General features: G+C 40.6%; 2 protein-coding genes across 3 annotated transcripts; one reads left to right on the top strand and one right to left on the bottom strand.

Annotated features, from left to right (window-relative positions):
• Window positions 1-1969: 1969 nt before the first annotated feature.
• miso1 (mitochondrial inner membrane subdomain organizer 1) lies at window positions 1970-10082 on the bottom strand. 2 transcript variants are annotated; one of them, XM_087796236.1, is made up of 5 exons: window positions 9921-10082; window positions 9142-9201; window positions 8906-9065; window positions 2946-3106; window positions 1970-2332 (listed from the first exon to the last, which is right to left on the bottom strand). In XM_087796236.1, exons 1-5 carry the CDS (start codon window positions 10080-10082, stop codon window positions 2057-2059), a joined length of 819 nt encoding a protein of 272 aa, XP_087652362.1. In that variant the 3' UTR covers window positions 1970-2056. The 2 variants fall into 2 exon arrangements, with proteins under 2 accessions (XP_087652362.1, XP_087652363.1); XM_087796237.1 differs by having other exon boundaries at window positions 1970-2335; window positions 9921-10078.
• Window positions 10083-11538: 1456 nt separating this feature from the next.
• LOC148076086 (mediator of RNA polymerase II transcription subunit 13-like) lies at window positions 11539-26588 on the top strand. The gene is made up of 30 exons (XM_087794878.1): window positions 11539-12314; window positions 13533-13767; window positions 14357-14525; window positions 15833-15978; window positions 16097-16294; window positions 16456-16650; window positions 16759-16915; window positions 16990-17097; window positions 17399-18103; window positions 18187-18400; window positions 18512-18542; window positions 18638-18759; window positions 18855-18945; window positions 19028-19218; window positions 19291-19478; window positions 19561-20450; window positions 20524-20691; window positions 20791-21014; window positions 21135-21330; window positions 21398-21755; window positions 21922-22138; window positions 22339-22530; window positions 22597-22820; window positions 22884-23026; window positions 23094-23252; window positions 23331-23513; window positions 23573-23718; window positions 25073-25237; window positions 25555-25655; window positions 25723-26588. Exons 1-30 carry the CDS (start codon window positions 12249-12251, stop codon window positions 25853-25855), a joined length of 6315 nt encoding a protein of 2104 aa, XP_087651004.1. The 5' UTR covers window positions 11539-12248; the 3' UTR covers window positions 25856-26588.
• The last annotated feature ends 527 nt before the right edge of the window (window positions 26589-27115 follow it).

The following is a 27115-nucleotide window of genomic DNA, read 5'->3' as shown; positions in this document are numbered from 1 at the left end:
AAAATAAAAGTCTGAAAGTTTACTTCTAAATTATTTAACTTACCATTTATTTAAGATAATGTATATAATATAGAAACTTTGTTTTATTCTGGATTAAATTGAATGCCATGTGATCATTCATAATATCAACTTCATTTTGAATTGTTTACAAATAATGAACTAAACCCGATTTTATTGTTTATTCCAGCATGGGCCACAAAAATAAAATGCATGACAGCCAATGAGTGGGTTATAACAGATCTAACGTCACCCTGTTATTGTCACACATGTGGAGATCATTCAAACATCAATATAAGACTTACTTTGGGTACTTTTAGGACTCCAGGATGTCAGTGCTCTCGTCAACACTCACTTGAACCAGCGAAGATCCTCAGCCGCCGATCATCCGTGCCAAAAATTCGAGGTTGCGTTAAAAAGCCTGGTCGTTCGACTGAGATCACAGAGACCCCAACATCATGACTGGTGTCTCCACAACACCGTCTTTTCAAACGAGGAGCACGAGTGTCGGGCTCCTGAAACAAGGATGGCCCGGAATGGATTTACAAAAGATGGAATGGAGCCACTCATATACGTGGTTCAATAAAAATCCAAGTATCCAAATTTAAAAGGATATAGTCAATGATTAAGGATTAGAATTTATTTTTTTGAATACTAAATTATGAAATTTTCAAAATCAAAATCATACATTATTACATAATACATATTTGTTTTTGTAATTGGTCAAAGGAAAAACTGATTTATTTATTTATTAAAAAAAAAGCTTAACTCTTTAGTAATCTTTTTTTTAAATCATTGTTGCATACATTCATACATGCAGAAAGTATATAATTAATAATTAAGTGAATTACAAATGGAGTTAACAAGGCTTTATTCATATTTTAATATACATTATTCATAATTGCTGCAGTGATTAAAATATGCATTTCATATTTAAAAAAAATTATCCCTCCCGAAAACAAAGATATTTTGTAAGATTAATTTTTCAATAAGAAATTAATTCAACTAAATACATGTGTAAAGTGCAAATCACATTACACACCGGAATTGTAATAATTGTGTATGAGGCGAAACAGTAATTTATTTTTGTTTATTATCTGGTTTCATAATTTCATTGAAGACAATAATCCCAGCCCCTCATGGAGATTTATTTTTGCCATGGTTTCTTTCCTCCTTCAGTGACAGTGCAGTCTGGCAGCAACAACCATCATCTCCCAAGTATGCACCTTACAATTTAAACCCGGCAACCAATCACAGGTCTCTCCAGCGCTAACAGTCACTAGTAACATTTGCACAACAAAAGCGAGGAGCACCCCCTTCCTCCTTCCATCATGACTCCTCCTCTGCTGCCTTTGTGCTGCAAACCAAAATCCAACACTACCCCCAACAGCCCCCCTTCTATCCAGCCTGTTTCACTAATCTCCTTGTACTGCCTGCTCCAGCCCAACCACTGCAAGGGGACCCCTCACCCTGTCTCTCCACAGGACTCTCAGCCTCATTTGCAACGTGAATGAAAGTATTCCTGCGGAATCAGAGATAAACTTGAGATAAACAACATTTGTGTTCGAACCATTAAATAGTTGTATCCCTCGATTTAAAAGACATCCCTCATGTACACATACATCATTTTTGGGACTCAAGAAGGCCTAGAGTTCAACCCTTAATGCTCTTTGTATCCCTGTGGGTTACTATAGCAACAAAGGCCAGGAGGACCCATTAGTAATTGGAACAACATTAACATAACCTACCAGTTGTGTCTGATAGGTTCTCCTGTAACACTCATGGGAGGCGTCTGGATATGGTTAAAAAAAAATCATTATTTATTTCTGGCAAAAAATGTTTTACCTTGATGTAAAATCAAGGTATCCCGATAAATTCTCATGTTAAAACAAATTTTCTCTTTAAAAAGTTAAAAATATAACATTATTGGTATTTTATAATATTATTTCAACATACCATAGAAAGTCACAGGTTGAAACGTGGAAGTCTTTAATGTCCTTAATAATCAAAATAAAAATTCATATATCCCTTTTTATCGAGTTTAAACATTTTATAAATGTCACTTCAATGAATTGTCACTTTTCGTCCTCTTGAAGAGCTTTCTCATTAGCCTGAATAAAACATTGTCCCTCAGGGCCTTGGACACTCGCTCCCATCGGCTTTCCCCTTTCCAGAAACCCCGCCCCTTCTTTTCAGCCTTGACCTCTGCCCTGTGCAGTCGTTTGTGAAGCCTCCAGTAGAGACGAGAATCGGGGGGGACTCCAATGACGGGTGCTGTCCGGGCCAGACCCAGCTTCAGGACCTCCTCGTTCAATGACGTGGTCAGTACTGACCTCTGCTGGTAATGAGAGGAAATTGAAATTGAACACGTTGCTCTGCACAGAGAATCATGTCACCTTGCCAGGTACACTGTTGAGCCCATATTGGATAAAAAATAAATCGTTTATAATCAAATTATAATCAAATGATCTCTACAGAAGTGTCTTCAAACAACATCTTCAATTTTCTTATTTCAATTGTAGTCAAATTTCAAGTTAATAATAATAAATAAAAACTGCTTTATAGTTAGAATTTGTTGTTATAAGCTTTTAAAAACTGTGGAACAGTTTCTGTGATTAATAGTGTATCAAAAGCATTTATTTTATTAAAGTTTTGGGCTCCCTTAAAAACGAAATAGTAAAATACGTTAGTAAAATGATGAGGTTTATTTAATAAACTGATCCCTACAGGCACTATGTTGTGTTTACAACACTGGCAATAAAGGTTTCTGATTCTGATGAGTAGAAAAGCCTTGTACGAGTGAGAGGTTAACAATGCCACATTGATAAAAAATTGATCTTACAGCAGAATAATAAATGCAATAGATAATAAATTCTAAAACTACAAAGGCACATCACACAACTTCAATTTTCCAGTGTGGCATTTTGACGTTCTATTATCAGTCTTACCTTGCTTGTTGTAACAAAACAGTGCACAGTTTCTCCATGACGGCTGATGAGTTTCAACCACACGATCTGATCAGGTTCTAGGTTCCTCTGCAACCACAAACTGCCCCCAGGGGTTAACTCCACTCCAGCGAGATTCACCAGTAGCTTGGAGGGTGAGGCAGCTAAAGAGACAAAAAAAAAGAGACAAGTTTGGTTTGTAGAAATCTTTTTGGAAATGATGACCAAGCACCTATCCCAGCTATCTTGGGCACCGGAGTGAAGCAGGACGAAAGCTAGTTGCTCACACAATTACACCTATAATTTTGAGTCACCAATTAACCTCGGTATGTTTCTGATTGGGGAAGAGAGTGCACTCAAGGAACTCACTCCAAGATAAGGAGAACATAGAACTGCTACACACATAAAGTCAATCCATAATCAATGAAAATTATAACACTACAGACCCCTAGAGCTTGCATGGATTTGTGAAACGGCAGCCTCTCCAGTAGCTCTGCAGCAACGATAAATAACGATCAACTTTCTGTTTTTTATTAATAATTTTTATTATAATTTTTTCCACGGAAACTTTTGAACATGGAGAGAATCATCTGGTTTACTCAAGATAGGATCTGCTGTCATTGAAGTGAATGGCACGGGCTGGAGACCTACATGATATCCCATAAACTTTGCACCGTTATCGTGGATGTAGAGCCGGCAAGAGTATAAATGCTAAGCTAACGGACTATCGAAGACGTCACAGACCATTGATCCCTACAATCACGATGGGGAACGTCACCTGCCTTTAACCACATATAGAGGGTGAATCTGCCCCGCTTAATAAAACCAAGAAAAAATGTCCGCAGTAGAAGAAAATCTATTTCAAATAAATACTTCCAATACTATTGTACAGGACAGGAGAATTAAGTGTGGATGGTTTAATATCCGACCCCTGTCCTCAAAAGCTGCACTAATTAATGAACTCATATCAGATAAAACCATTGACTTACTCTGTTTAACCGAAACCTGGCTGTCTATAGATGATTACGCATCATTAAATGAATCAACACCACCCAGCCACACTAACTTTAATGCCCCTCGACGCTCTGGTCGAGGAGGTGGAGTCGCAGCCATCATCAACTCATGTCTGTCAACCTTTACTAGACCACAATCTGATTTCAACTCTTTTGAAAGTATTATACTTGGCATATCTAATACAACCTTGAGATCAGGTCAGTCACCTCTCTTTGCTAGACTCTATCGTCCCCCTGCACCATATTCTTAATTATTGTCCGAGTTCACAGAGTTCTTTGTTAGTGACTTTTACATCCATGTGGATATGCTCCATGATAGCTTAGCTTACAGGTTTAACTCTATCCTGGAGTCATTTGGTTTCAGGTCAAAAAACCATAACTATTTGAGGAAAGATTCAAGACCTCCTAGATTATTCTAATACAACCGGTGCAGCTTCACTGGACACAGACACTATAACTGATATATATTTTGCCTCCTTTTTACCAGTGAGTCCTCGACAACTGTCCCTGATTGTCCATAACATGTCTTCTGGATCCTATTCCCACAAAGAAGAGTTCCCCTTACTTAGCACTTTCTTGACATTATTAACTTGTAAATGACATCAGGCTATGTGCCTCAGATTTTAAAGTTACAGTCAGCTCTGTGATTATCTCCATGACAATGATCAATTTGAGGTGTTTAAGTCTGGTTTTAGGGAACACCACAGCACAGAGACCGCCCTGGTAGAGGTAAGTAACGGCCTGCTAATGGCTTCTGATCAGGGCCATGTTTCAGTTTTTGTTCTTCTAGATCTCAGTGCTGCATTTGACACTGTTGACCACCAAATCCTTCTACAGAGGCTAGAAAACCATATAGGCATACGTGGAACTGCTCTAAACTGGTTTAAATCTTGACCTGTCGGATAGAACGCACTATGTACATGTCAACCACCTCTCATCGACACACACTAAGGTCAGCTATGGTGTCCCACAAGGTTCTGTTCTTGGACCAATCCTATTTAAAATCTATATGCTCCCACTATGGGACTTGATCAGAAGACACTCTATAAACTTTCACTGTTATGCTGATGACACCCAACTCTGCTTGTCAATGAAGCCAGATGAAAGAAATCAGCTTACACAACTACAGTCCTGTCTTACATATATCAAGTCCTGGATGACCAACAACTTCCTTTTACTGAACTAGGAAAAAAATAAGGTTTTACTAGTTGGTCCACAACATCTCAGACAATCATTAACTGATGATCTAGCTTTCCAGATTGGACTTGTCCCTGCTGCTAGCACCACTGTAAAGAATCTGGGTGTCTGCTTTGACATGGACTTCATCATCATTTAACTCGCACATAAAACAAATCTCACGGACCGCCTACTTCCACCTTTGTAACATTTCAAAAATCAGGCCTTCATCCATGCTTTTGTTACCTCCAGGTTGGACTCTCTTCTGTCAGGATGTTCTAAAAAGTCTCTCAGAACTCTTCAGCTCATTCAGAACTCTGCAGCTCGTGTCCTGACTAAGACTAAGAGGTGAGAACACATTTCTCCCTGTTCTTTGCATTGGCTTCCTATAGAATTTTGAATACAATTTAAAATCCTTCTCTTATATAAAGCCTTACATGGCCTAGCACCAACATACATTAAAGATCTTATCCAAACTTATCAACCCTCTAGGACCTTACGATCCTTAAATCAGATCTATACTACAAATCTCTAAATGTAGATTTGGAGCCAGGCCCTTCAGTTTTCAAGCCCCTCTGCTGTGGAACCAACTATCGGCTTTAGTACGGAGTGCAGACACCCTCTATATGTTTAACAACCTTACTTTTCGATTAAGCCTATAATTAGCCTTTCTGTTTATCTTAGCTGCTATAGGTTTAGAATGCTGGAGGAGTTTTAGACACCGAGCTCTGTATATCCTTATTTTTTGCATTACATTCATCACCTGTGCAGTTTAAACCCACACTTTTTATTTCTCTCCCGGAGCCCCAGGGCTCTACCTCCAGAGCTGCTGCTGATCCAGGATCTCCACCACGTCATCGGATCCAGAGTTCTCTCCAGCACCTCCATGGAATCTCCCATACTCCCATTTCTCTCACTGTATCCTCCCTAACTCTTCTCTGCGTCCATCTGTCTTCCTCCCCCATCCTTCCTCCCAGCCGGTCATAGCAGGAGGCTGTCAACAATGAGTCAGGTTCTGCTCGAGGTTTCTAGCGAGGAAGTTTTCCTCGCCAGTGAGCTGCACAGTGATTTGCTCAATTCTCATTGTTGAATTGGTGGGATCTGTATTAACCTGGTCCACCTACAGTCACAATACACTCCTCTGGAGCAGAGACAGACTGTGACCACTAGGAAAATCAGGAAGTGGACACCAGCTGTGGAAGACGCCATCAGAGACTGCTTTGATACCAAAGACTGGGATGTGCTGCTGAAGTCTCATTGTGAGGACATCGAGGGTCAGACACACTGTCTAACTGAATACTAAAATTAAAAGGTCAAGGATGTCCTTAACAGGTGGCTTTCAGAAGGGACAGAGACGCCATGAGGTCAGCACGGCAGGAGGTGAAGCTATACTTGAGGGAGGCAAACGACACCCACAGGAGGAGGTTGGACGAGAAGCTGAACGGGGAACAAATAAGAGAGGTCTGGGATGGTGTTAAAACCATCACTGGACACAAGACCAAGTCCTCTCTGACTGCAGTGGACACAGGGGGGAGGCAAACGGTCTGAACAACTTTTTCAACAGGTTTGAGGAGGTCACCTCACCCTCACTGCAGCCAGCTTCAGAACCTGTTCCACCTTCTTCTGCCTCCCTCAGCTCCACACAATCGCTACCCAGAATCACCCCACTCCAGGTACACGATGTACTTCGGAAGAGTCGTCCAGGGAAGGCTTCTGGTCCTAACAAGGTGTCTGGTCGGCTGCTAAACACCTGCATTGGACCTACTCCCACCTAATAATAAAGGCTCAGTGAGCATCCTGTTCCTGGACTTTTCTAATTCCTTTAACACCATCCAGCCCACTCTGCTGCAGGACAAACTGACAAAGGTGCATGTGGACCCTGTCCTGTTCTCCTGGATCTCGGACTATCTCACTGATCAACCACAGTATGTCAGGCTGAAAGACATCACGTCTGACACTGTGGTGTGCAGTACAGGAGCACCTCAGGGGACAGTACTGGTCTCTCTCCTCTTCACTATATACACTTCAGACTTCTGCTACAACTCCGAGCTGAGTCTCGTCCAGAAGTATGCTGACGACACTGCCATTGTTGGATGCATCAGGGACAACAGCGAGACGAGTATAGGAGTCTAATACGTCACAGGTGAACACCTCAAAGACCAAAGGGCTGGTGTTGGACTCTGGGAGGTCCAGGACAGTGTCCATCAGAGGCGTAGAGGTGGAGATCGTTCACAACTATAACTACCTTGGTGTGTGGCTGGACAGTAAACTGGACTGGTCTTGCAACATAGACTATGTGTATAAGAAAGTTCAGAGTAGACTGTACTTTCTGAGGAGGCTCCGATCTAACATCTGCAGGAAAGTCCTCTGCATATTCTACCAGTCTGTGGTAGCCAGTGTCCTGTTTTATGCTGTGGTGTGTTGTGGTGGGAATGTGTCCAGAAGGAGTGTCAACGGGTTGGACAGGTTGATCAGGAGGTATAGCTCTGTGGTTGGCATGAAGCTGGACTCACTGGTGACAGTTGCAGAGAGGAGATCACTAAACAAATTACTGTCCATCATGGACAATGACAGTCATCCTCGACACTAATAGACTCAGGGACTCATTCATTCCTCGTGCTAATTAATTCTGAGTTTGGAGGCAGGAGTAGAGTGAAAAGATTATTCTATTCCATGTTAATCTTTGTATCCTTTGTCTTTGTTATTTTCCTTTGATTTGTGTCCTTTATCTTTAGATTCTGTCATTTTGCACTTTCTTTTTATTGCACTTTGTTCTTGATTCATGAATCTATAGTCTGTGTTGCTGTACCCTGGAAAAACAATTTCCCGAAGGAGACCTCTAGAGGGATCAATAAAGTCTATCTATCTATCTATCTACTTAAGAATTAGTTCAACCAAAATGTAAATGACACTTCTTTTCTTCTCACCTTCATGTCAGGGTTAGGAATATTTTTAGAGTAATTTGTTCCTTTTAAAATTATAGTAGAAAATGTATGTTCATTTTAATGTAGCGACTAGCTATCAGTTTTCGTCGCCTTTATCTTTGTTCAAAAACATTACAAACATCTTAAAGATTATCAAATACCTTCATACTGTTTGTCTGTGATCTCCATCTAATCTAAACACACATGAGCATTTATGCCACTTTAGCACTCAGTCCATTTTAATTCAGTGACAGGTGCTCAGTTGTCGTCGGCTTTGACCTAAATGAGACACTTAATAACATCCAAATATTTCCATGTTGTTCGTCTGATTGTCTATATTGTGTTGTAGCCTGGACTCGAGGAATTGTTAAAAAAAATCAAAGAAACTTAAAATATACAGATATATTTAGGTTTCTTAGGAACATTTCCTCATGTCGAGGCTTCAATATACTTAAATAAAAAGGTCATATGGAACAAAGATATTGGTGAAAATACCAATAGATGGTTGTCCTTGACACTGATGGACACCTGAGGGTCTTCTGATTCATACCTACGAGAACACTGTGATGTAATAACATGATTAAAAAGCTTTTGGCTTTCCATCATGTTCATGAAAACTTTCTGACTTTTAGCGGGCAAAATGTCACAATAATTATTCGAGGGCAAGAAGTCACATTTGATTAACTGTCATGCTGGTGAGCTGATGGAGCACAATAGGAATCCATGGTTGGTACACAGCAACACTAGACATTATACCTATTTTAAAACAATGATTTGTGGTAAAAAGATTATACATTGGCTGGACAGTAACAGGCAACTGCCCACATGTGCATTTATAATGAAACCTTACCTTTGTGTTTGTAGAGTAACGGTGAAAGGATAGGTACATAAATTGGCACATGTTCAACCAGGATCCCATCCTCAGTAATGGTATTCACCCTTCCTCGAAGGCTTACGTTCTTCTCAATAAAAAAAGGTGGAATCTCTGAAGCAGTTTGGAATTTGGAGATCTAAGTACAGCAAAAAGGGTGTCACTCGTAATATACTGGATACATCATATGCATAATCAACTATAGGTTTTATTACCAGTCGGACCCTTTTTGCGATCACAACCAAACCAGCAATCGCCATACAAGTGCCAAAGCTCTGCATGAGAAGTACAGTATGTTTTAATTCACCCATTTTACAGTACATGTTCTTAAGTGCTCGTGTGTATACAAAAAAACAAATCACATAATATCTAAATCTTAATATTCACAGTGATTTACATTATTTTAATCCTCATTTCCTTGCAAACATTTCAGGATTGTTTATAGAAACGGCAGTCTGCTTATTCAGAGTTTTCTATAAACTGTCAGATTATCGGTAAACTACAGTTATTTTAAAAATTGATTTGACGTTTGTCTTTAATTCTTAAATGAACCCCACTTTAATGCTGAACTAATATGATTCACTGGAGATAATTATTTAAACACAATTTAATCCTAAAATTCTGCTGTTAATATTTTTAAATTGTATTTTTTATTATACATTTTTTCTTATTATTTTTGAAAATAATTTGATTCAGTATCTTGCGATCTTGGCTTTTTTATATGGTTTATTTAACACGTGAAAAAAATGTGTTAAAACATTTGGAAAGTTTGTTTCATACTTTTTTGTCTCTTTAAGTAAAATGGGCGTTCCTCGCAACGAAATTTGTAAAAAATATATTAGGGATGGTTTTACGAGACACAAAATAAAGTTAATAGGTAATTACTTCAGTGCAAAACGACACAAGAAGGTCTGAAATGCAGTTTCTAAACCGTGTGTTGATGCTGGTGATGGTGCACACTAGCACTGAGCTACATCACGGTGGAGTTTCCTACCCGAACAAGAGTTAAATTGTCGTCAACGAACTTGGATATGACAGACACAGCATTATGTGACGCCCTGTCTCTCTCGCCCTCTTGTAGTCGGTGCCTGTGGTAGTTTTCAGTTTCATTTTTTGTGCTGGAATCCGGCATGTTGTTGACATTTTGGGCTAGCATGTAGTCCCTCCCTTTTCCTGTCACGTTTGAGTCTCCGCCCTGTGGCGGGGAGTTTCTCAGGAAAGGATCAGGTTTTAATGAATAATTCTTATCAAGTGTATGTCACTCGGTAGTCTTGGCTTGTTAAAGCGTGTATTTTAGTGTGTATTGTTTCGATTGCTCAAGCGCTTTGTGACCCTTATCTGTGAAAAGCGCTTTACAGGTATAAATTATTACTTACTCGCTTACTTTTGTTTCACTTGTACTGTTATAAAGGGTTTATGATGTATAATAATGCTTGTTTACATCTCTTTAATCACGAATAAAGATAAAAAACTGTAAAATAAATAAATAAATCCATCCATTCATTTTATGACGCTCGCACGAAAGTTCCCAATCATAATAAACAAAAAAATATATCCCAAATGGGTCTATGAGCAGATTTCTAGTCAGATTTGTTAAACTATGAAGCATCAGATGTAAGTTGAAAATAGTAATTTTATATAAATATCATAAAGTTTATGTTTTTCTTGGCTCATAATTAACTTAGTCATTTAAAATATTGTTTTTTTAATGTGCATAAGCCAATTTTACCAGCACAGTATACAATAAATAATTATAAAATGTATATATTTTGAACATACAGCAATAAAAACATATGCAGTCCGAAATGTATCCATAGTGACTATAGCACCAAGGATCTCAACTAAAGGTTAAATCTTTTTTGTTCAGCACTTAACCACTAGCCAACTATGCTGTCCACGATTGACATATATTACTTTAACTCAAAGTTGATTTAGTGGATGTTGTGTGAATTTTCACCAGGCACCCGAGAGGTTGTGGGATTGTCAATAAGTGTGAGTGTGTGGATTGAAAAACGTTTATTCTACCCACATTAGAAAATTTGAGCTGTTTCAGCAACTCACAAGAGAGAGCTTAAAATACATAATATATTACGACATAAAGTACACATATCAAATAATTAAAAACAAAAAATATTATATAAATAATATTGAAACAATAAGAAAAGGAAAATAAAATGATACAATAATAATCAGAATCAGAAATCAACCCTGACATTTTTTGTGGTGACAACATAAAATAACATATAAATAATGAAAATATAAATATATAAAAATAAAATTGACGATAATGATAATAATAATAATAACAACAACGAAAAAAAGCATATTTCTTGTCTGTATCTGCAGGAATGCGCTTCGCCAGTCCTTGTTTTAGCAACAAAAGTGGTGATTTAAAATAATTAGAATATAAGTGTAATTATGTTTTGTTCAGAAGAGTCTGTGCACGAAGACACACTGTGTGTGTTGCACAAAGAAATATGTTCCAGTCGCAGACAAAAGTGAGCAGTAATGACAGCATGACAGACGCACCGGGGCTCTCATCTTGTAAACTGTGAAGTCATGGAGCTACTTGAAGCCTAGCCCCGCCTCCCTCCCCGCCGAGCGACCAATCCCCGCAGAGAGGCAGACTTGTCCTCCTGGCCGCCATTAAAGAATTCAATCCATGAAGTGAAATAATGGAAATCTGCTGGAGCCATGGATCCGCCAGAGAGCCGAAACCCATGAGTATTTTCGCCAATCTATAGTTTCGTTCTTTTTAAATGTTTTTTTAATTAGCGCCGCGATGTTTTTTAGAGTAGAGCCGGTCTAGCGGATTGTTTGACGTGAAGCTAGCGCCAGAGCTCTGGTATGTTAGCTTAGCGGGCTAGCACAGATCAGGGGGAGGGGAGAGTTCCTTAGCTGCTGTTAGCATTAGCGCACCCTGGTCTAAGCTTTTGGGGTGAAGTTTTTGTGCTCGACTCGCTCTGTCGCGGTTTTTACGTTAATGGGGGGGATACAGCCACATCTCCCCAGAACAGGTTGGCTATTTAATGACAAGTGTGTTCGGCGTATGAGCTGACGGCTAACCAGACCAGACAATACATTTCAAATAGAGGAATCGTTCAACTAGAGGCGGACGGTGGACCTGCTCGTCTACGGCTAGCCTAATGTTGGCTGGAAGTTGTGAGTCTGGGCGCTGCTAACGAGCCCTAGCTTAGCAAGTTGGTCAGCGCTTTCACGGGGATATTTGCAGCCAAACGGGCGCTTCTCTGCTGAGCTAGTTATTGGCCCTCGTCGGTGATTGAGACAATGGACTTTAACGTTACATTCACTCAGTGAAAGGATGAGTTCGTGCTTTGTTCCGAACGGGGCCAGTTTGGAGGACTGCCACTCCAACCTCTTCTGCCTGGTAAGACTCCTCTTCATTCGCTTTGCTAGCGTTAGCGCTTCTACTTCTCGGGCCAGAAAGCCATTTTGGCTAATCAGGCAACAAGCTTGGTAACGTCAGTTGCCGTCAAGGAATCAGGCCTGCATCTCTAAAAAAAATCATGATCCAGTTAACTTCCCTACTGTAGCAATATGTGCTGCGGATAAAGTATATTTAGCAGTTAGATGCACGATTTTGCGCTCAACCATTCATTGTTTTTGCAATGCAAGAACATGTCGCTAACAGTCAACAAAGGGAGGGAGTTTAGTTAATACTAATACGATCATAGTGACATTTTGTGTTTTAACACATGCATGTATGGATGTGCAGTGAGACGCAAACAGTCCTGCTGTTCTCATCTAAACATTTCTGAAACTTGACTATGCTGTAGTGCAGTTGTCTATTTTTTCACTTTTGTAGATGTTTTCACCCACAATATAACATTTAACTTGTAGGATAAAGGGTTTTTCGTCAAGATCTTCTTGATTTGTCATGTTTGCATTAAGAACTCGTAACGGGTGTGCATGTATCATTTTTAACTTTCATCTAAAAATTTGTAAGAATCATTGCATTATTTGTTTTAGAAAACTATGTCCGACATACTGTTAATTTATTAATGAAATTTCAACTTAGAATGACTGTTTTGGGTGAAGGACCCCAATGATATAGGATGACTACTGTAATTTCATGTACTGTCAGTAAGTCATCAAAAATAATCTGATTTCGTTTCCACCATCAGTTATACAGACAACATTTCCACTGTTTTTAATAGAAGAAAGTGGTTGTTGAGATTCTACTTAAAACAGTTTAAGACTACTATCAAGAAAGATTTCAAGAGATGAGCGATTTTGAAAGGCCCACCACAAGCACAGGGGATCTTGCATCTCCATTCTTCCCTAGAACTGATTTTCTAACCTTCATTGATAAGTTGCTGAGGTTGGTAATGAGAGGCTGAAATCCCTGAAAAACCCTAGACTTGGTAAAGGAAAGCTTTATTTATGTACTGTCAAAAGTCGACTCCTATGAAAAATCCTGAAACCCTAGCACTATATCAGACACATGGATAACCGTAATGGTTCTATACAGTCTTGCATCTCAACAAGTGGTCACCAATGAACACATCATATTGATATTTCCACTTAAAAACTTCATGTATTTAATGTTCTGCAATTGAATTATAATCAAAACTTTTCTTATTAGGCGGATCTGACGGGGATTAAATGGCGGCGCTTTGTGTGGCAAGGGCCCACCTCATCGCCCATCCTTTTCCCTGTGACGGAGGAGGACCCCATCTTGTGTAGTTTCAGCCGATGTATGGCTGCAGATGTACTCAGTGTATGGAGGAGGCACCACACCCCAGGCCGCCGAGAGCTCTGGCTTTTTTGGTGGGGAGATGATCCAAGTTTCGCCGAACTTATACACAACGAGCTCTCAAGTAAGTATTGTTGACAGGTTTCGGTATTGCAATGAGGTTATATGTACAACCATCGTTTTATTCTTTATTTATTCCTATTTTGCATTTACTACACATTTAACACTAATAATAAAAGATTCTAATTCTTATGTTCAATGTCAGCTAAATGTAGATTATCGACTTTAAAAAAAATTGCTTTTATTCGCAAATATAGCTTAATGCGTAAATAAACAATTAGTAAACATGTTTTATGATTGTTTATGCTTCTTTCATGTTAAAGTCTGGATTTGGCCAAAAAAAAGTAAAGTTGGTTAGCTCAACTTTCTTGACTTGCTACATCTCACAATTACTCTTACTAAAACAAGGTTGTACTAGATTAAGAAAAATGCACTTTTGTTTTCCTTAAACAAATAAAAGTCAAAGTCAAATTCTTAATCTCATATTCTTTTAACATGTGATTTTCTATACTTAATTATAAATGTTATGCCATATACTTGACAAACTACAATATTTTCTTGAAAACAAAAGCTGGCTTGAAACACTGCCTATCATGGGTCATTATTTTTATTGCAATGTTTTGTTTAACGTAATTGTATTATTTACCTCATAGGTGAAGAGGATGGTGAATGGGAGAGCGGCCTGTCCTATGAGTGTCGAACACTACTCTTTAAAGCAATTCACAACTTACTGGAACGCTGTCTCATGAACCGCGGATTTGTTCGGATCGGCAAATGGTTTGTGAAACCGTATCAGAAGGATGAAAAGGCCATCAATAAAAGGTACGATGTTCCCAAATCTAAATAAGATTAATCATACATTCACTTTTCTGGTGAATAGGTGTCACTCTACAGAAGCACATTCATTTTTAGCCTACTTAAAACTTTCACTTAATGTTCTGTACAAGCTGCATACATATAAATGTGTAATCCCCTGGACATTCCAGCAATGAGAAGGGACTGTCAGCTTTCAATTAGAATATTATCAATCCTGCAGTGCTGTTTTACGGTTTGGTCCTCCCTACCCTCCAGGCAATTGCAGTATATGCCATTAAAGGAGAAAAACACTTTTTCCCCAGTCTGTTTTGTTGGTAAAGAACTGTCTCAAGCTGTAATTTAAGTCGAAAGTTTGTCTGCAATTTGTGGCGTATGAGAATAATGTGTGTTTATTGTTGTTCCAACTTATTGGCTATGATGTTTTCCCTGAAAGAGCAGCAGTGTTATTGTCCATTATCATTATTGCGCTTCTGTGTTGTTTCCACTGTTTTGAAAGCTACTCGGCTAAAGGATCATTTCTCACACCTGTATGTAAATCGGTCATCGGTTATATTACATCTATAATATTATGGTTTGGTTATTGCTCTTTGCATAGTATTGGTAAATGCTCACTTTTCAGCTAATATCCTTTTCCTAATGACAATATAGCATTTCTATTTTCTGGAAATGTGCCCACTGAATTTAGTAACCGTTGTTGTTTTTTTATATTCAAAAGTTGGTTTAAGTGGCGGTGTGAGTTCAGACAGTACCTACTAACGGAAGAGTCTGGCAGTTTCCCTGTTGCCCACTTGCTCTCTGGCTGTAAACGGGCCAGTCTTTGGAAAATGCTGAGTGTGCACTGTGGTTTTACACAAACCGTGTCAACATTGACTATCTTTGTGTGTTTAACCACTTGTTCTTCCAGAAGAGGTTTTAATGATGCTGTTTGGACAATTTAGGGGTAAAATGATGTAAAGATTGGCGTTTTCTTAATGACGGTTTTACAGCTTGAAGGTTAAGTGAAGAGCTCTTTGCATAGTATTGTAACAAATCTGGCATTTGCTTCTAATAACTCTTGAGTCACCTGGTCATTTTAAATATAGCATTAGTTGTCACATAAAATAGTTTTAATGTTTTAAGTTGGGAAAACATTTTTAGAAAAAAATGTGATACAATACACCATGTTTAATACATCAGCTGACAAAATCTTCTGAGCAGCCCTCAGGGGTTTGCAGCCAGTTTATGCAAGTTTGTCATGAGTCTGCATTTTCTTGGTCCTAGTAACTGCATGATGCATAAAAATTAAATGCATATTTCACTTGTTGTCTTTACAGTGAGCATCTGTCTTGTGCGTTTACCTTTTTTGTACACGGGGACAGCAATGTGTGCACAAGTGTGGAGATTGCTCAACATCAGCCCCTGCAGCGACTTGGTGAGGAACACCTAAGTCTGGCCCAGCAAAGCTCAAACCCATTACAAGGTAGTTAAAAGCTGCTGCTGTAAACGTATGGGACCATAATAACATGTTATTCATAATAATAAATAAATAAAAAACGCATAAGGGACCTTGTAACAACGTTTTGTTTTCTTTCCATCAGTCATTTTGAGTCCTTATGGCTTGAATGGGACACTCACTGGTCAGGCTTATAAGATGTCAGACCACCCGACACAGAAGCTCATTGAAGAATGGAAACAGTTTTATCCTATCAGCCCCAATCGCAAGGACACCCAGGAGGACAAGATGGAAGAGTGTGACTGGGAGGATGACTCTCTTGCCGCGGTGGAGGTTCTTGTTGGTGAGACATTATAAAATTTTCAACTTAATGCTCCTTGCCTGTGCCTTTCTTTTTTTTAGTCAGTTTAATGCTGGATGGTTTTTGTTAAAGGTTAAATGCACTTGTGATAAGTTTAGCCAAATATTTTCAATATTAATGTTATTCCAATTGTTTGGTTTCAGCTGGTGTGAGAATGGTGTATCCCTCCTGCCTGGTCCTCTTTCCCTTGTCGGACCTGCCTGCTATGGTATCACAGGGTGCAACCAACACATCTGGAAACTTGTGTAGCGCTCATCCAGGTCAGGCTACTCAGAGAGATCCCGCCATGTCGTCTGTCACCCTGACTCCACCAACATCACCCGAAGAAGTCCAGACAGGTAGTGTTCCTGAGTCAGACGTACTGTCAGATGTACTAACCCAATTTAGGCTGTCTTAAGAGTGCCTAAGAAATGCATTAAAATTAAATTGTATGTTTTCTTGTATAGATTTCCAACCTGCACAGAAATGGCTCAAACTTTCCTCCACATCTGATGGCTACTGTTCTAACAACAGTCTGCATGGGGGCAAGATTCCTCGTGGGCTGGCCAGTCAGATGGTGGAGACTGTGTGGCAAGAATACAACATCAATCAGAACGTGAACAAGTAAGTAAACCACATTTCGTGCACACATTTGGGGAAAAGAAACTTAATCATCTGTCTTGTTTATGTTTTAAAAGGAGGAAGTTTAGCAACTTGACAAATGGAACTTGTGAAGAGGAGTCGGATAAAAGTGGACTTTGGGATTTTGTGGAGCCAGCACACAGGCCACATTGCAATTGCTCGAGGTGTGTTCTTCTTTTTTTATCATACTTAACAAAAGGCTATTGAGAATTAAGCAGATTTTCTTGGTTTACTACAATACAATTTTAATCACATTATAAAAATGGGATGTATCTGATGAAAAATGATAATATAAATTTGTTTATATAGCATATTTGGAATGCTGTTTGCAAAGAGCTTTAGATGAAATTGTTGTTAAAAGTCAGAGGGTGTAGTTCCATCCTTATTAATGATAACTGTTACTTGCTTACCATGCCTTGCTGGTAGATTTTGGTTTATTTATATGCTTCTGTTGGTTTCCCTTAGGCATAAGAACCCTAAACAGAGATCGAACAGCACCTCAGGACACCCGCCTTTATCTGGACAGCCTGCACAGCCCACCCCCAAGCACAAGCTGGGTGACAAACTGGAAAAAACAGAGAAGCAGCAAAAGCGACCGCAAACTCCTTTTCACCATCGGAACTCTGTGAGCGAGGACCAGTCCCATGAACCTCAGAACCAAAGGCTTTGTCTCAGAACGCAGGAGGACTGTTCTTATCCAAGCTTGCACCATGTCGACACGGCACCTCCTAAAGCCCCTTTACTACACACTCACAACAACCCTACAGATCTTGTTAGCTCCCCACCCCCGCCACCTCTTAGCCCACATCCATGTGACCATGTAGATGGTGACATGACTCCAGGTGGCATTAAGAGTTCGTCCACGCCAATTCACCAAACCTACTACCCTCCATCAGTGGAGCCCTGTCTGTTACCACAGAAGAGTTCATCTGAAGAGCCTCAACTAGAAAACATTACATTGCCATTCCCCCCTCCGTTTAGTGAAACCTTAGAACCCACAGTCTTCATTGGATCAGCCATTAACCCCAATGAAGATTCCACTCACAATCCCTGGAAGTATTTCAACCTACCACGAAAGAAGGCAAAAAACTTTTTAACACCTCAGCTCCCTATGGATAAGCTGCGAGATGATTCTGCAGGAGGAACAGATGGTGTTGTTTCCATCACGGAGTGAGTTACCATCTTTAATTAATGAACCACAACCGTTCATTTAGAGGATATCAAATTCTAATACGTAACATTCCCTTTCACAGATTGATGTCAGGCTCCACGCAGCCACTAAAGGTGTCAGAGGAGCTAGTGAAAAGCTACACTCGGCGGAGGAACAGCCATTTTTCTTTGACCACCGAAGATGGCGTGCACGGTGACGAACCAGACCCGTATGCTTTTGTTGAGGGGGACGAAGAGTTCAGTTTCACCGAGAAGAAGGACAAGCAGGGAGAAAGAGATGGCAGCAAAAAACATACGGTGAGATGGTGAAGTTAGAAGTGTCAGAATTGAATAGGTGTCAATGATGAAAACTTATTTTTCCATATTGTTCTTTATTTGTAAATTTACTCTTTAAATTTCTTTATTTAGTTGGATGAAGGAAGTGGGGCTTCAGCTGAGGGTAAGTTATTTTGCTAAGGAAGAAAAATAGACTACTACTACAGTAGTTTCTCTCCTTGTTATTTAAAATTGATTCTCTTCATTCATGGTTGGTAGATGGTCAAGGTGCATCCGGCAACAAACCGGCAGCCTCAACAAGTCTTATCCATGAGAATGACTTGGCTGTGTCCTATAGTGACCTGGATAAAATATTTAACTCTGATGAAGATGAGTTGACGGTAAGTGTGTGGCATCTTAAAAAATGAATTGAAACTTCATAAAAGGTAATTGTGGTGGGGAAAAAAAGATTAACGATTCAATGTTCTAACATCAGCCTGGATCAAAACGAGCTGGACTTGGTGTCGAGGATAAGTTTGGTGGGAAAGACTCTAAACCTGCTACGTTGGACCCCTTGTCGTGCATAAGTATGATTTCTTGATTTGGCCTTCCATCTCAAATGCCATTGTGGATTTCCTAAACAACGCTAATTATTTTCTTCGGCCTCAGCTGACCTGCACAAGATGTTTCCGACCCCACCCTCATTGGAACAGCAGGGATACTCCCCGATGAACTCTGGGAGCAAAGATAGTCTAGAAGCTGGAGCGGGCCTCACCTTGTTGGATGGCAGCCAAATCAACAACCACTTCAAGGTGGAGGTGGAGGAGGGATACTGCAGCCCCAAGCCATCAGAGACAAAGGTACCTGTTCCTACACCTGGTGCCCCTTTTAAGATGGGCCAGTTGAGTTTATTAGTTTTTCTTCTCTTCCAGGACTTCTCATTTGTCTACAAGCCAGAGATGTTTCAGACTTTCATTGGCTGCTCCATGTATGCTCCACTGAAGACACTACCAAGTCAATGTTTGATGCCGATCAAGCTGCCGGAACACAAGTTTGTGTACATGCGGAACTGGACTATTAACAAAGTTGAACTAATGCCTCCAGTAGTGACCAAAGATGGGTAAAGATCAACGTTAAATTTGATTCTTTCATGTTGACAATGAATGTTGATACAAACTAATCTTTTTTTTTTTTTTTTGCAGTAACATCCCCAGTGAGGAGCCAGAGGACATTCAGAGTCACACACCACAGACTAATACCCCATTCATGTCTAGTAGCGCACCTCCAAGCAACAGTGGTACAGGAATTCTTCCCTCCCCAGCCACACCACGTTTCTCTGTCCCCACTCCCCGAACCCCGCGGACTCCTCGGACTCCTCGTGGCCCATCAAGTGTCCAGGGTTCTTTAAAGTACGACAATTCTGATCTTTATTCCCCGGCCTCGACGTCTTCTACCTGTCGACCCCTCAGCTCAGTGGAGCCTGCCACTGTTCCTTCCATCCCTGAGGCCCACAGCCTCTACGTAACACTTATTCTCTCAGAGTCGGTCATGAACCTCTTCAAGGACTGTAACTTTGACAGCTGCTGTGTCTGTGTTTGCAACATGAACATCCGTGGGGCAGACGTTGGAGTTTATTTAAAAGACAATGGTGAAGCCCAGTACTCCTGTACCTGTGGTTTCAGTGCTGTTGCCAACAGGCGCTTCGGTCAGTCAGCTGGCCTCTTCCTGGAAGATGAGCTGGATGTTGTTGGACGTGGGACAGATGCCAGTCGGGATACTGAGCGTTGTTTTGAAGAGCTTCGTGCTTCATCAAGTCACAAGTCTGGTAGCTTGAAGGAGAAACCTCCAGATGAGTTGATTATGCTTCTGCAGGATCAGTGCACCAACCCTTTCGCCCCTATGGCAGGTGTGGAATATCCCAAACAGACCTCATCTACAGGTTCCTTTCTTAGAGTGGAAGAAAGGGATTGTTATAACGATTGCTACATGGCACTGGAACACGGCAGGCAGTTCATGGACAACATGTCTGGAGGGAAAGTAGATGAAACGCTAGTGAAGAGCACCTGCCTTCACCGCTGGCCGAAATGCAAAAGTATGTAGCTGTGTTTTGCTTCTTAAGATCCACAAAGAGTTTTGTTTTAAACCTAACTTTTGCCCTTCTGTAGCTGCAGACATGAACAAGCTATTCTCTCAGGATGTCCTGCGGGTGTTGCTATCGCTCCAGCCGGTGTTGCAGGACACTATTCAGAAGAAGAGAAGCGTTCGATCTTGGGGTGTTCAGGGTCCTTTAACATGGCAACAGTTCCACAAAATGGCCGGAAGGGGGTCATATGGTATGTTTAAATATTAAGAATAATTATTGTTATAGAAACTGTACCCTTCTACCCTAGTTTTCTGAAAGGTCATGCATTGATTCATAAAACTCTACACAGGTACAGATGAATCTCCTGAGCCGCTGCCAATCCCCACATTTTTGGTGGGCTACGAATACGATTTTGTGGTGCTGTCACCGTTTGGTCTTCCTTACTGGGAGAAACTTCTCCTTGATCCTTTTGGTTCCCAGAGGGATGTGGGCTTTGTTGTCATCTGCCCGGAAAATGAAGCTCTGCTGGGCAGAGCTAAGACTTTCTTCAAGGATCTGAGTGCGATGTATGAGGTAATTGCCCCAGGCTGTTTATACAACTTCTTGTACCGACATGCCAACAAAAACACTTTCATGTACGAGTGTAAATGGCCTACACAAGTTGACTTGCATGCTCTCCTCCTTTCTCAACAGGCTTGCCAGCTTGGGCAGCACCGACCCATATGCAAAAGTCACCCAGAAGGAATATTGAAGGTCGGTAAGGCTGATGGCAGAAGCCTGACAGAGCAGCCGTTGAGTGACTGGTTTCATAAGATGGCGAGTAGGGAAGGTAGCAATGAGGCCTTTAATAAACTCAAACTCTTCGCTCAAGTCTGTCGCTATGATTTAGGTGAGATTTCGGTCATCATCATTAACCTGCGCGCACAAATGAATCGCTCATCTTTAAACTCTTTCAGCTCCTTACCTATCAGAGCAGACTTTGGACAGCTCTCTATTGCACCAGCGAAGCCAGCCTCCCATGGCCAACCAAGCCCCCAGCTCTGTCACCAGCACCACAGGACACCAGACAACAAACAACAACAACAACCCAAACAGCGTCACCTCTGGCCAGACCAACAGCACTGCTCCTTCGTCTTCATCAGGATCTCAAACTATTGGGGGAATTCAGACATCCAAGCCAGGTGCTTATACGCAATTTGGAAGTTTACAAGGCAGCACATCGCACAATGGACACCAGACAACATCACTTGCCAGCGGAGCTGAAAACGGACCAACAACTAATCCAGGCCAAAGCACGTCAGAGGCACCAGAGAGGTAAGAAATATAGAAAAAAAATGAACCTAGCCACTTGGTACCACAACATAAGCAGTGCAAATAAATGCAACCTAATTTATTATTTTTAGTGAACTTGATTTTTTGCAAAAAATGCCTGTAGACATGAGATGTGCATCTGTTTATAATCAAGCCCTCTTTTAATCAGTACAATGGAAAGGGACAAAGTGGGCAAACCGACTGACGGTGAGTCCCATGCCGTTTCCTACCCGCCAGCCATCGTTGTGTACATTGTGGACCCATTCAGCTACGGAGACACAGAGGGCGAAGTTCACTCGAGCACCTACTCTCTGGGCCTACTTCGCTGCTACATGGAGATGCTGCAGTTTCTTCCTGCCAACATCAGAAATGCAGTTTCTGTTCAGGTGAGTGACGCAAGTCCAACAAGGTTTTATGCCGGTCCAACAGTTTAACAAATGTTGTGGTACAATACACAAGCTGCTATTTACCAACCGACTTGCCTTGTGATTGGTTAAAGCTAAAGTATATATATATATATATATATATATATATTGATTGGTTTTCAGTGAACATACTAAACATTGCATCAAATTTATTTTTCTAGATTGTCCCATGCCAATACCTCCTGCAGCCTGTCCAGAGTGGTGAGCGTCATCTTTACGGTCAGCATCTCAAGTCTCTGGCCTTCTCTGTGTTTACCCAATGTCGTCGGCCACTTCCCAACTCCACCAACTTCAAGGCTTTGACTGGCTTTGGTCCAGGTCTGGCCATCGATATGGCGCTCAAAAACCCAGAGGTCAGTTCATTTTCAAAGAGGACTCGTGTCATGATCAGTCAGGTTTAACTTGAGTTGTCCTTGTAGCGTCCAGAATGTCTACGTCTGTACACGCCACCCTTTATATTGGCTCCTGTGAAAGACAAGCAAACAGAATTGGGGGAGACGTTTGGAGAGGCATCTCAGAAGTACAACGTTCTTTTTGTTGGCTACTGTTTGTCACATGACCAGCGCTGGCTGCTGGCCTCCTGCACTGACCAGCATGGGGAACTCCTGGAGACCTGTATCATCAGCATTGACGTTCCATATCGGTAGGTCACCTTTTTCAAAAGGAATTACATTTGCAGGCTTGTACTGATGTTTGTTGCCTTCAGGGCTCGTAGGAAAATGGGCTCAGCCAGGCGACTAGGTTTACAGAAGCTGTGGGACTGGTGTCTCGGTCTGGTGCAAGTGACATCACTCCCCTGGAGGGTGGTTATTGGTCGGCTAGGGAGAATGGGCCACGGCGAGCTGAGAGGTACAGATAAACACTGGTTGTGTTAACATGAGCTCCAGAATCCCGTCACTGATGTGTTGTATTCCAGACTGGAGCATCCTGCTGAGCAGAAGAAACCTGCAGTCTCTCAGTAAACGTCTGAAGGAGACGTGCAGATTGTGTGGCATCTCCGCCGCAGACACTCCCAGTATTCTCAGTGCCTGCCTGGTTGCCATGGAGCCCCAGGGATCCTTCTTAATCATGCCAGGTAAATTATGAGAACTATATGCAGTGTGTGTGTGTTTTGTTTTCATAGTTGAAAATGACTCTTTCTTCCTTTACCAAGATTCTGTGTCGACTGGTTCAGTATTTGGCCGCAGTACGACTCTCAACATGCAGACGTCGCAGCTGAGCACGCCCCAGGACACATCGTGCACACACATCCTGGTGTTCCCCACCTCAGCCATGGTGCAAGTCAACACAAATGCACCAGAACCTATCGACATCAACTTCAACCCCATCAACCCCGGTGAGCTCTGAGGAAATCAAATCTCAAGACATAAATGCTCAACTCTGGTTTACTTCCAGATGGGTCAGATGGAATGGGAATATTTGACCTGTTTGACAATGACATGGTGGATCCCGAACTAATAAACATCCTGCCCAATTCTCCCACCACATCCCCGGTTCACTCACCTGGGTCCCACTACCACCAAGGAGGAGACGGAAGCAAGGTGAGTGGTTTCCATTGCTCTAAATAATGAGTCTGTGGTGTTTCTCAGTTCTTCTGTCTGATAATATATATTGTATGAGAACCGATGCACTTCGCGTCGAAATGTTTATTCAGAAAAATCTTAGGGGATTGATGGCAAGTATAGTTGCCTGTCTTCAGTAGCTGTTCTTTACCATGATCTGAATTTATGATCCAGATAGCGATACCTGGGCTTTGGGTATCAACCAATTACGACACCAGTCTGATTCAGTCTATTTTAAAAGGACAATTTGCATGGTACATAACTTTCTTGCACTGTAAGATAACACGGGACAAGCTTTGAATAGAAAGAAACATGACATATGAAAGTACAAAGTTGATATTTATGTCTCGGTTTAGCTGCATTTTGAGAACATAATTAAATCGCAGTTAAATTGTAAACTTTTTTTTACCCTATAACCTGCAAAAAAGCAAGTTAATATAATCAGTGCAAATTTACAAGTATGAAGCTCTTTAAGTGAACACAAAAATGCATGGAGATTCTACAAAAAAAAATTATATTTTTTTAATCGAATGGCTTTTGGAAGTTTGGACACACCGTCTGTGCTCATTCAAATGTTTTGCAATTTTTTTGGACTGCCTTACTAATGATGGGCACTCATTTCCGTTTACTTGGCTGATTGGTTCTTTCCATAAAATAAATTATAAGGTTGTTCATTAGGGCTGTATCAACCCGATTTCTGCACGACACAGCTAATGTCCCCAACCCCATTAAAAAGACAAAAAAAAGCGCTTGAGTAACCCTGAAAATGCGCATCTGTGAAGTGAAATCAATTTCAGGTGCGTTTTTTTGGAAGCTCATCAAATTAATGCCAAAAGTCTTATTATTTTACACTTTTGTGTCAAGTACATAATTCTGCATGTGTTCATTCATAGTATTGAAGCAATACTTGTGGGGAAAAAAAGAAAAAGCATTTGATGACAAGGCGTGTCCAATCCTTTTGCATGTATTGTGTGTCTGTATGTATATCTATAGAGAGAGGGATATCTATAGATGTATTGATATATATCTATATCTCAGTCAGATTACTCGGTTTTTAAAAAGATTGAGTCATTGGAAGAAAAACAAACTTTGAATCGAGAATAATCTATTTAAAAAATCTGTGTATTCTAGGCAAACGCAAAACTATTCAGAGCTACAGTATGTGGTTTCTATAATATATTTGTTTTTAGAAAAAACAAACAATCCTGACCTTGAAGAAGACTCGGTCCAGTGGAAGAATGGAGACTGGTTGTTTGTTTTGTTTTAGAGAAGCTTTTCAAAATGTACATACTACTGAGACGTGCTCCAAAGTAAATTCGATGTGGTGTTTCAGGGTCAAGGTGCAGATCGTATGGAGTCACATGAAGAAGCTCTGAACATCCTGCAACAACCCATGGCTCTTGGCTACTTCGTCTCCACGGCTAAAGCTGGACCACTACCCGAGTGGTTCTGGTCTGCGTGCCCACAGGCCCAAAATCAGTGTCCTCTCTTCCTCAAGGTAAACCAGAATAAACTTTTCTATAGATTGAAGCTTCAAATGTCTCGTCTTCTTTGTGAATTTCCTTTTTTCATTGGTAAGCGATTTGAAGAGGACATTTTTTTTTTTGTGACAATTTTATAGTATATTGTTTCTAGTTTTTATTATTGTGTTATTTCAGTATCAGAATTATCTGAAAACCCTCTTGTGGTTATTTTATGTTCTATGTTTTTGCAAGTTACTAGAGCTAAATTCAAAATACTTGAATTTTCTGATTCTCACTTTTATTAGGGCAGTGTGAAATACAAATATTCAAGTTGTCTTTTTCCATCTGGCAGGCTTCTCTGCATCTCCATGTGTCGTCTGTCCAATCAGACGAGCTTCTGCATGGTAAACACTCCCACCCATTGGACTCCAATCACACCTCTGATGTGCTTAGGTAACTTTTCTCTTTTCAACTGAGAAATCACAAAATGTATGGATCACTGACTTATATTATTTTGTAGGTTTGTCCTGGAGCAGTACAACGCCCTCTCGTGGCTAACCTGCGACCCTGCAACTCAGGACAGGCGCTCGTGTCTGCCTGTTCACTTTGTGGTGCTGACACAGATGTATAACTTTATCAAGAACATGCTCTAACGTCTTTGGAAAAGGATCCCAAACACCTGAAGGACCTCAAACTCGTCCAGGCAGAGAAAGGGGAAGAGTTTTCTCCTGTTCCTCCACCTGCCTGATGATTTTCACATGATGACTGACCGGTCGTGTCCAATCAAATAGATGCCAAGAATTCGTTTTAGCATTTTGGATGATCAAGGGAGGTTTTATAAAGGAGAATAAATTGTCTTTTTAATGACTGTAGATTGCAATTATGAAATTTTATCTTAATGAAATGCCTGCATATATTATTTATTGTACGTTTTTAAATGTGGAATTTTTAATGCTTAATATCTTTTATATGTTACAAAGATCTTGAGGGTGTGTACATCTCGCTGTAAAGGAGTGTAATTTTTCTCAAGTGTCACACAGGAAAAACCCTGCTCAAGTGAATTTGCTGTAGATTGCTTTTAGAATATTATTTTTTCAAAAGGGTACAGACCTTTTTATTGCCACTCTGTAAAAATGAAGTGAAATGGTCTGGGCATTTGCGTCCCACCCGACGAGTGGACGAGTCTTTACCTCCGTCTGCTTTGGCTCCAGAGTCTCTCGCACAGTAACTCAATGAGCTCTGAAGAGGAATTAAAGGTACAACGTCAGATTATATATTTTATATAACAGATTTAGGTAAATGTGTGTGTGTATATGTGTACATATAATTGTGTGCCGCTACTGATGGTGCAGCTTCTGTTTTAGGAATAAAGTGTGTCAACATGAACTAGTCGTGTCGGATTTGTTTGTTAGATGAAATGGATCTTCATCTATCTTGAGATCGCAAACCTTAAGAGTTGCATCTTTAAATGTTATGTTATAATGCAATTCAAGACCAAGGGGTCTAAAATGGTCTAGTACTTGGAACTGGAAAGTCCTGTTTGACACTCCTCTACACTGCAATTGAAAAATAGAAGGCTCGCCCATAGGGGGCTCTGGGGCGCCACTGATTTGCCTGTTTTTTTTTTACTTTACCGTTTTATCTTATTTTAGTTTTAAAATTAACGTAGTTAATCATCAACATTGATCATTTTGTATATATTTTTTTTCGAACTCTTTACATTGATAAACTATATTTCGTTGATTAACGTTCTGATTATAATCTCAGTCTGGTTCGTCATATCCGGTCTCTTGCGCGGCAGTGAAGGTACTTCTTGAATAGTCCCCCTGTGACGTCAGATTTTATTAGCTCAACACGCCGCAAAATCAACAAAGACGGGCCACTTCTTAATGGGACTTTGGGGCGCTGAAGAA

Source organism: Callionymus lyra, chromosome 7 (genome assembly GCF_982586985.1).
Source record: "Callionymus lyra chromosome 7, fCalLyr1.hap1.1, whole genome shotgun sequence".
In the NCBI taxonomy this organism is placed as follows: Eukaryota; Metazoa; Chordata; class Actinopteri; order Syngnathiformes; family Callionymidae; genus Callionymus; species Callionymus lyra.
Note: the sequence above shows the minus strand (reverse complement) of the source record. Positions and strands in the feature narration are given on the sequence as shown.

Excerpts from the sequence above, each read along its gene's own strand:
- LOC148076086 (XM_087794878.1), top strand. The coding sequence starts at position 12,249 with ATGAGTTCGTGCTTTGTTCCGAACGGGGCCAGTTTGGAGGACTGCCAC. Across the intron at positions 23,253-23,330 it reads ATCCTTCTTAATCATGCCAG|ATTCTGTGTCGACTGGTTCA; the intron begins GTAAATTATGAG and ends TCCTTTACCAAG. Across the intron at positions 25,656-25,722 it reads CACACCTCTGATGTGCTTAG|GTTTGTCCTGGAGCAGTACA; the intron begins GTAACTTTTCTC and ends ATTATTTTGTAG.
- miso1 (XM_087796236.1), bottom strand. The coding sequence starts at position 10,082 with ATGCTAGCCCAAAATGTCAACAACATGCCGGATTCCAGCACAAAAAAT. Across the intron at positions 9,066-9,141 it reads TCGCAAAAAGGGTCCGACTG|ATCTCCAAATTCCAAACTGC; the intron begins GTAATAAAACCT and ends TGCTGTACTTAG. Across the intron at positions 2,333-2,945 it reads GTTTTGTTACAACAAGCAAG|AGGTCAGTACTGACCACGTC; the intron begins GTAAGACTGATA and ends CATTACCAGCAG.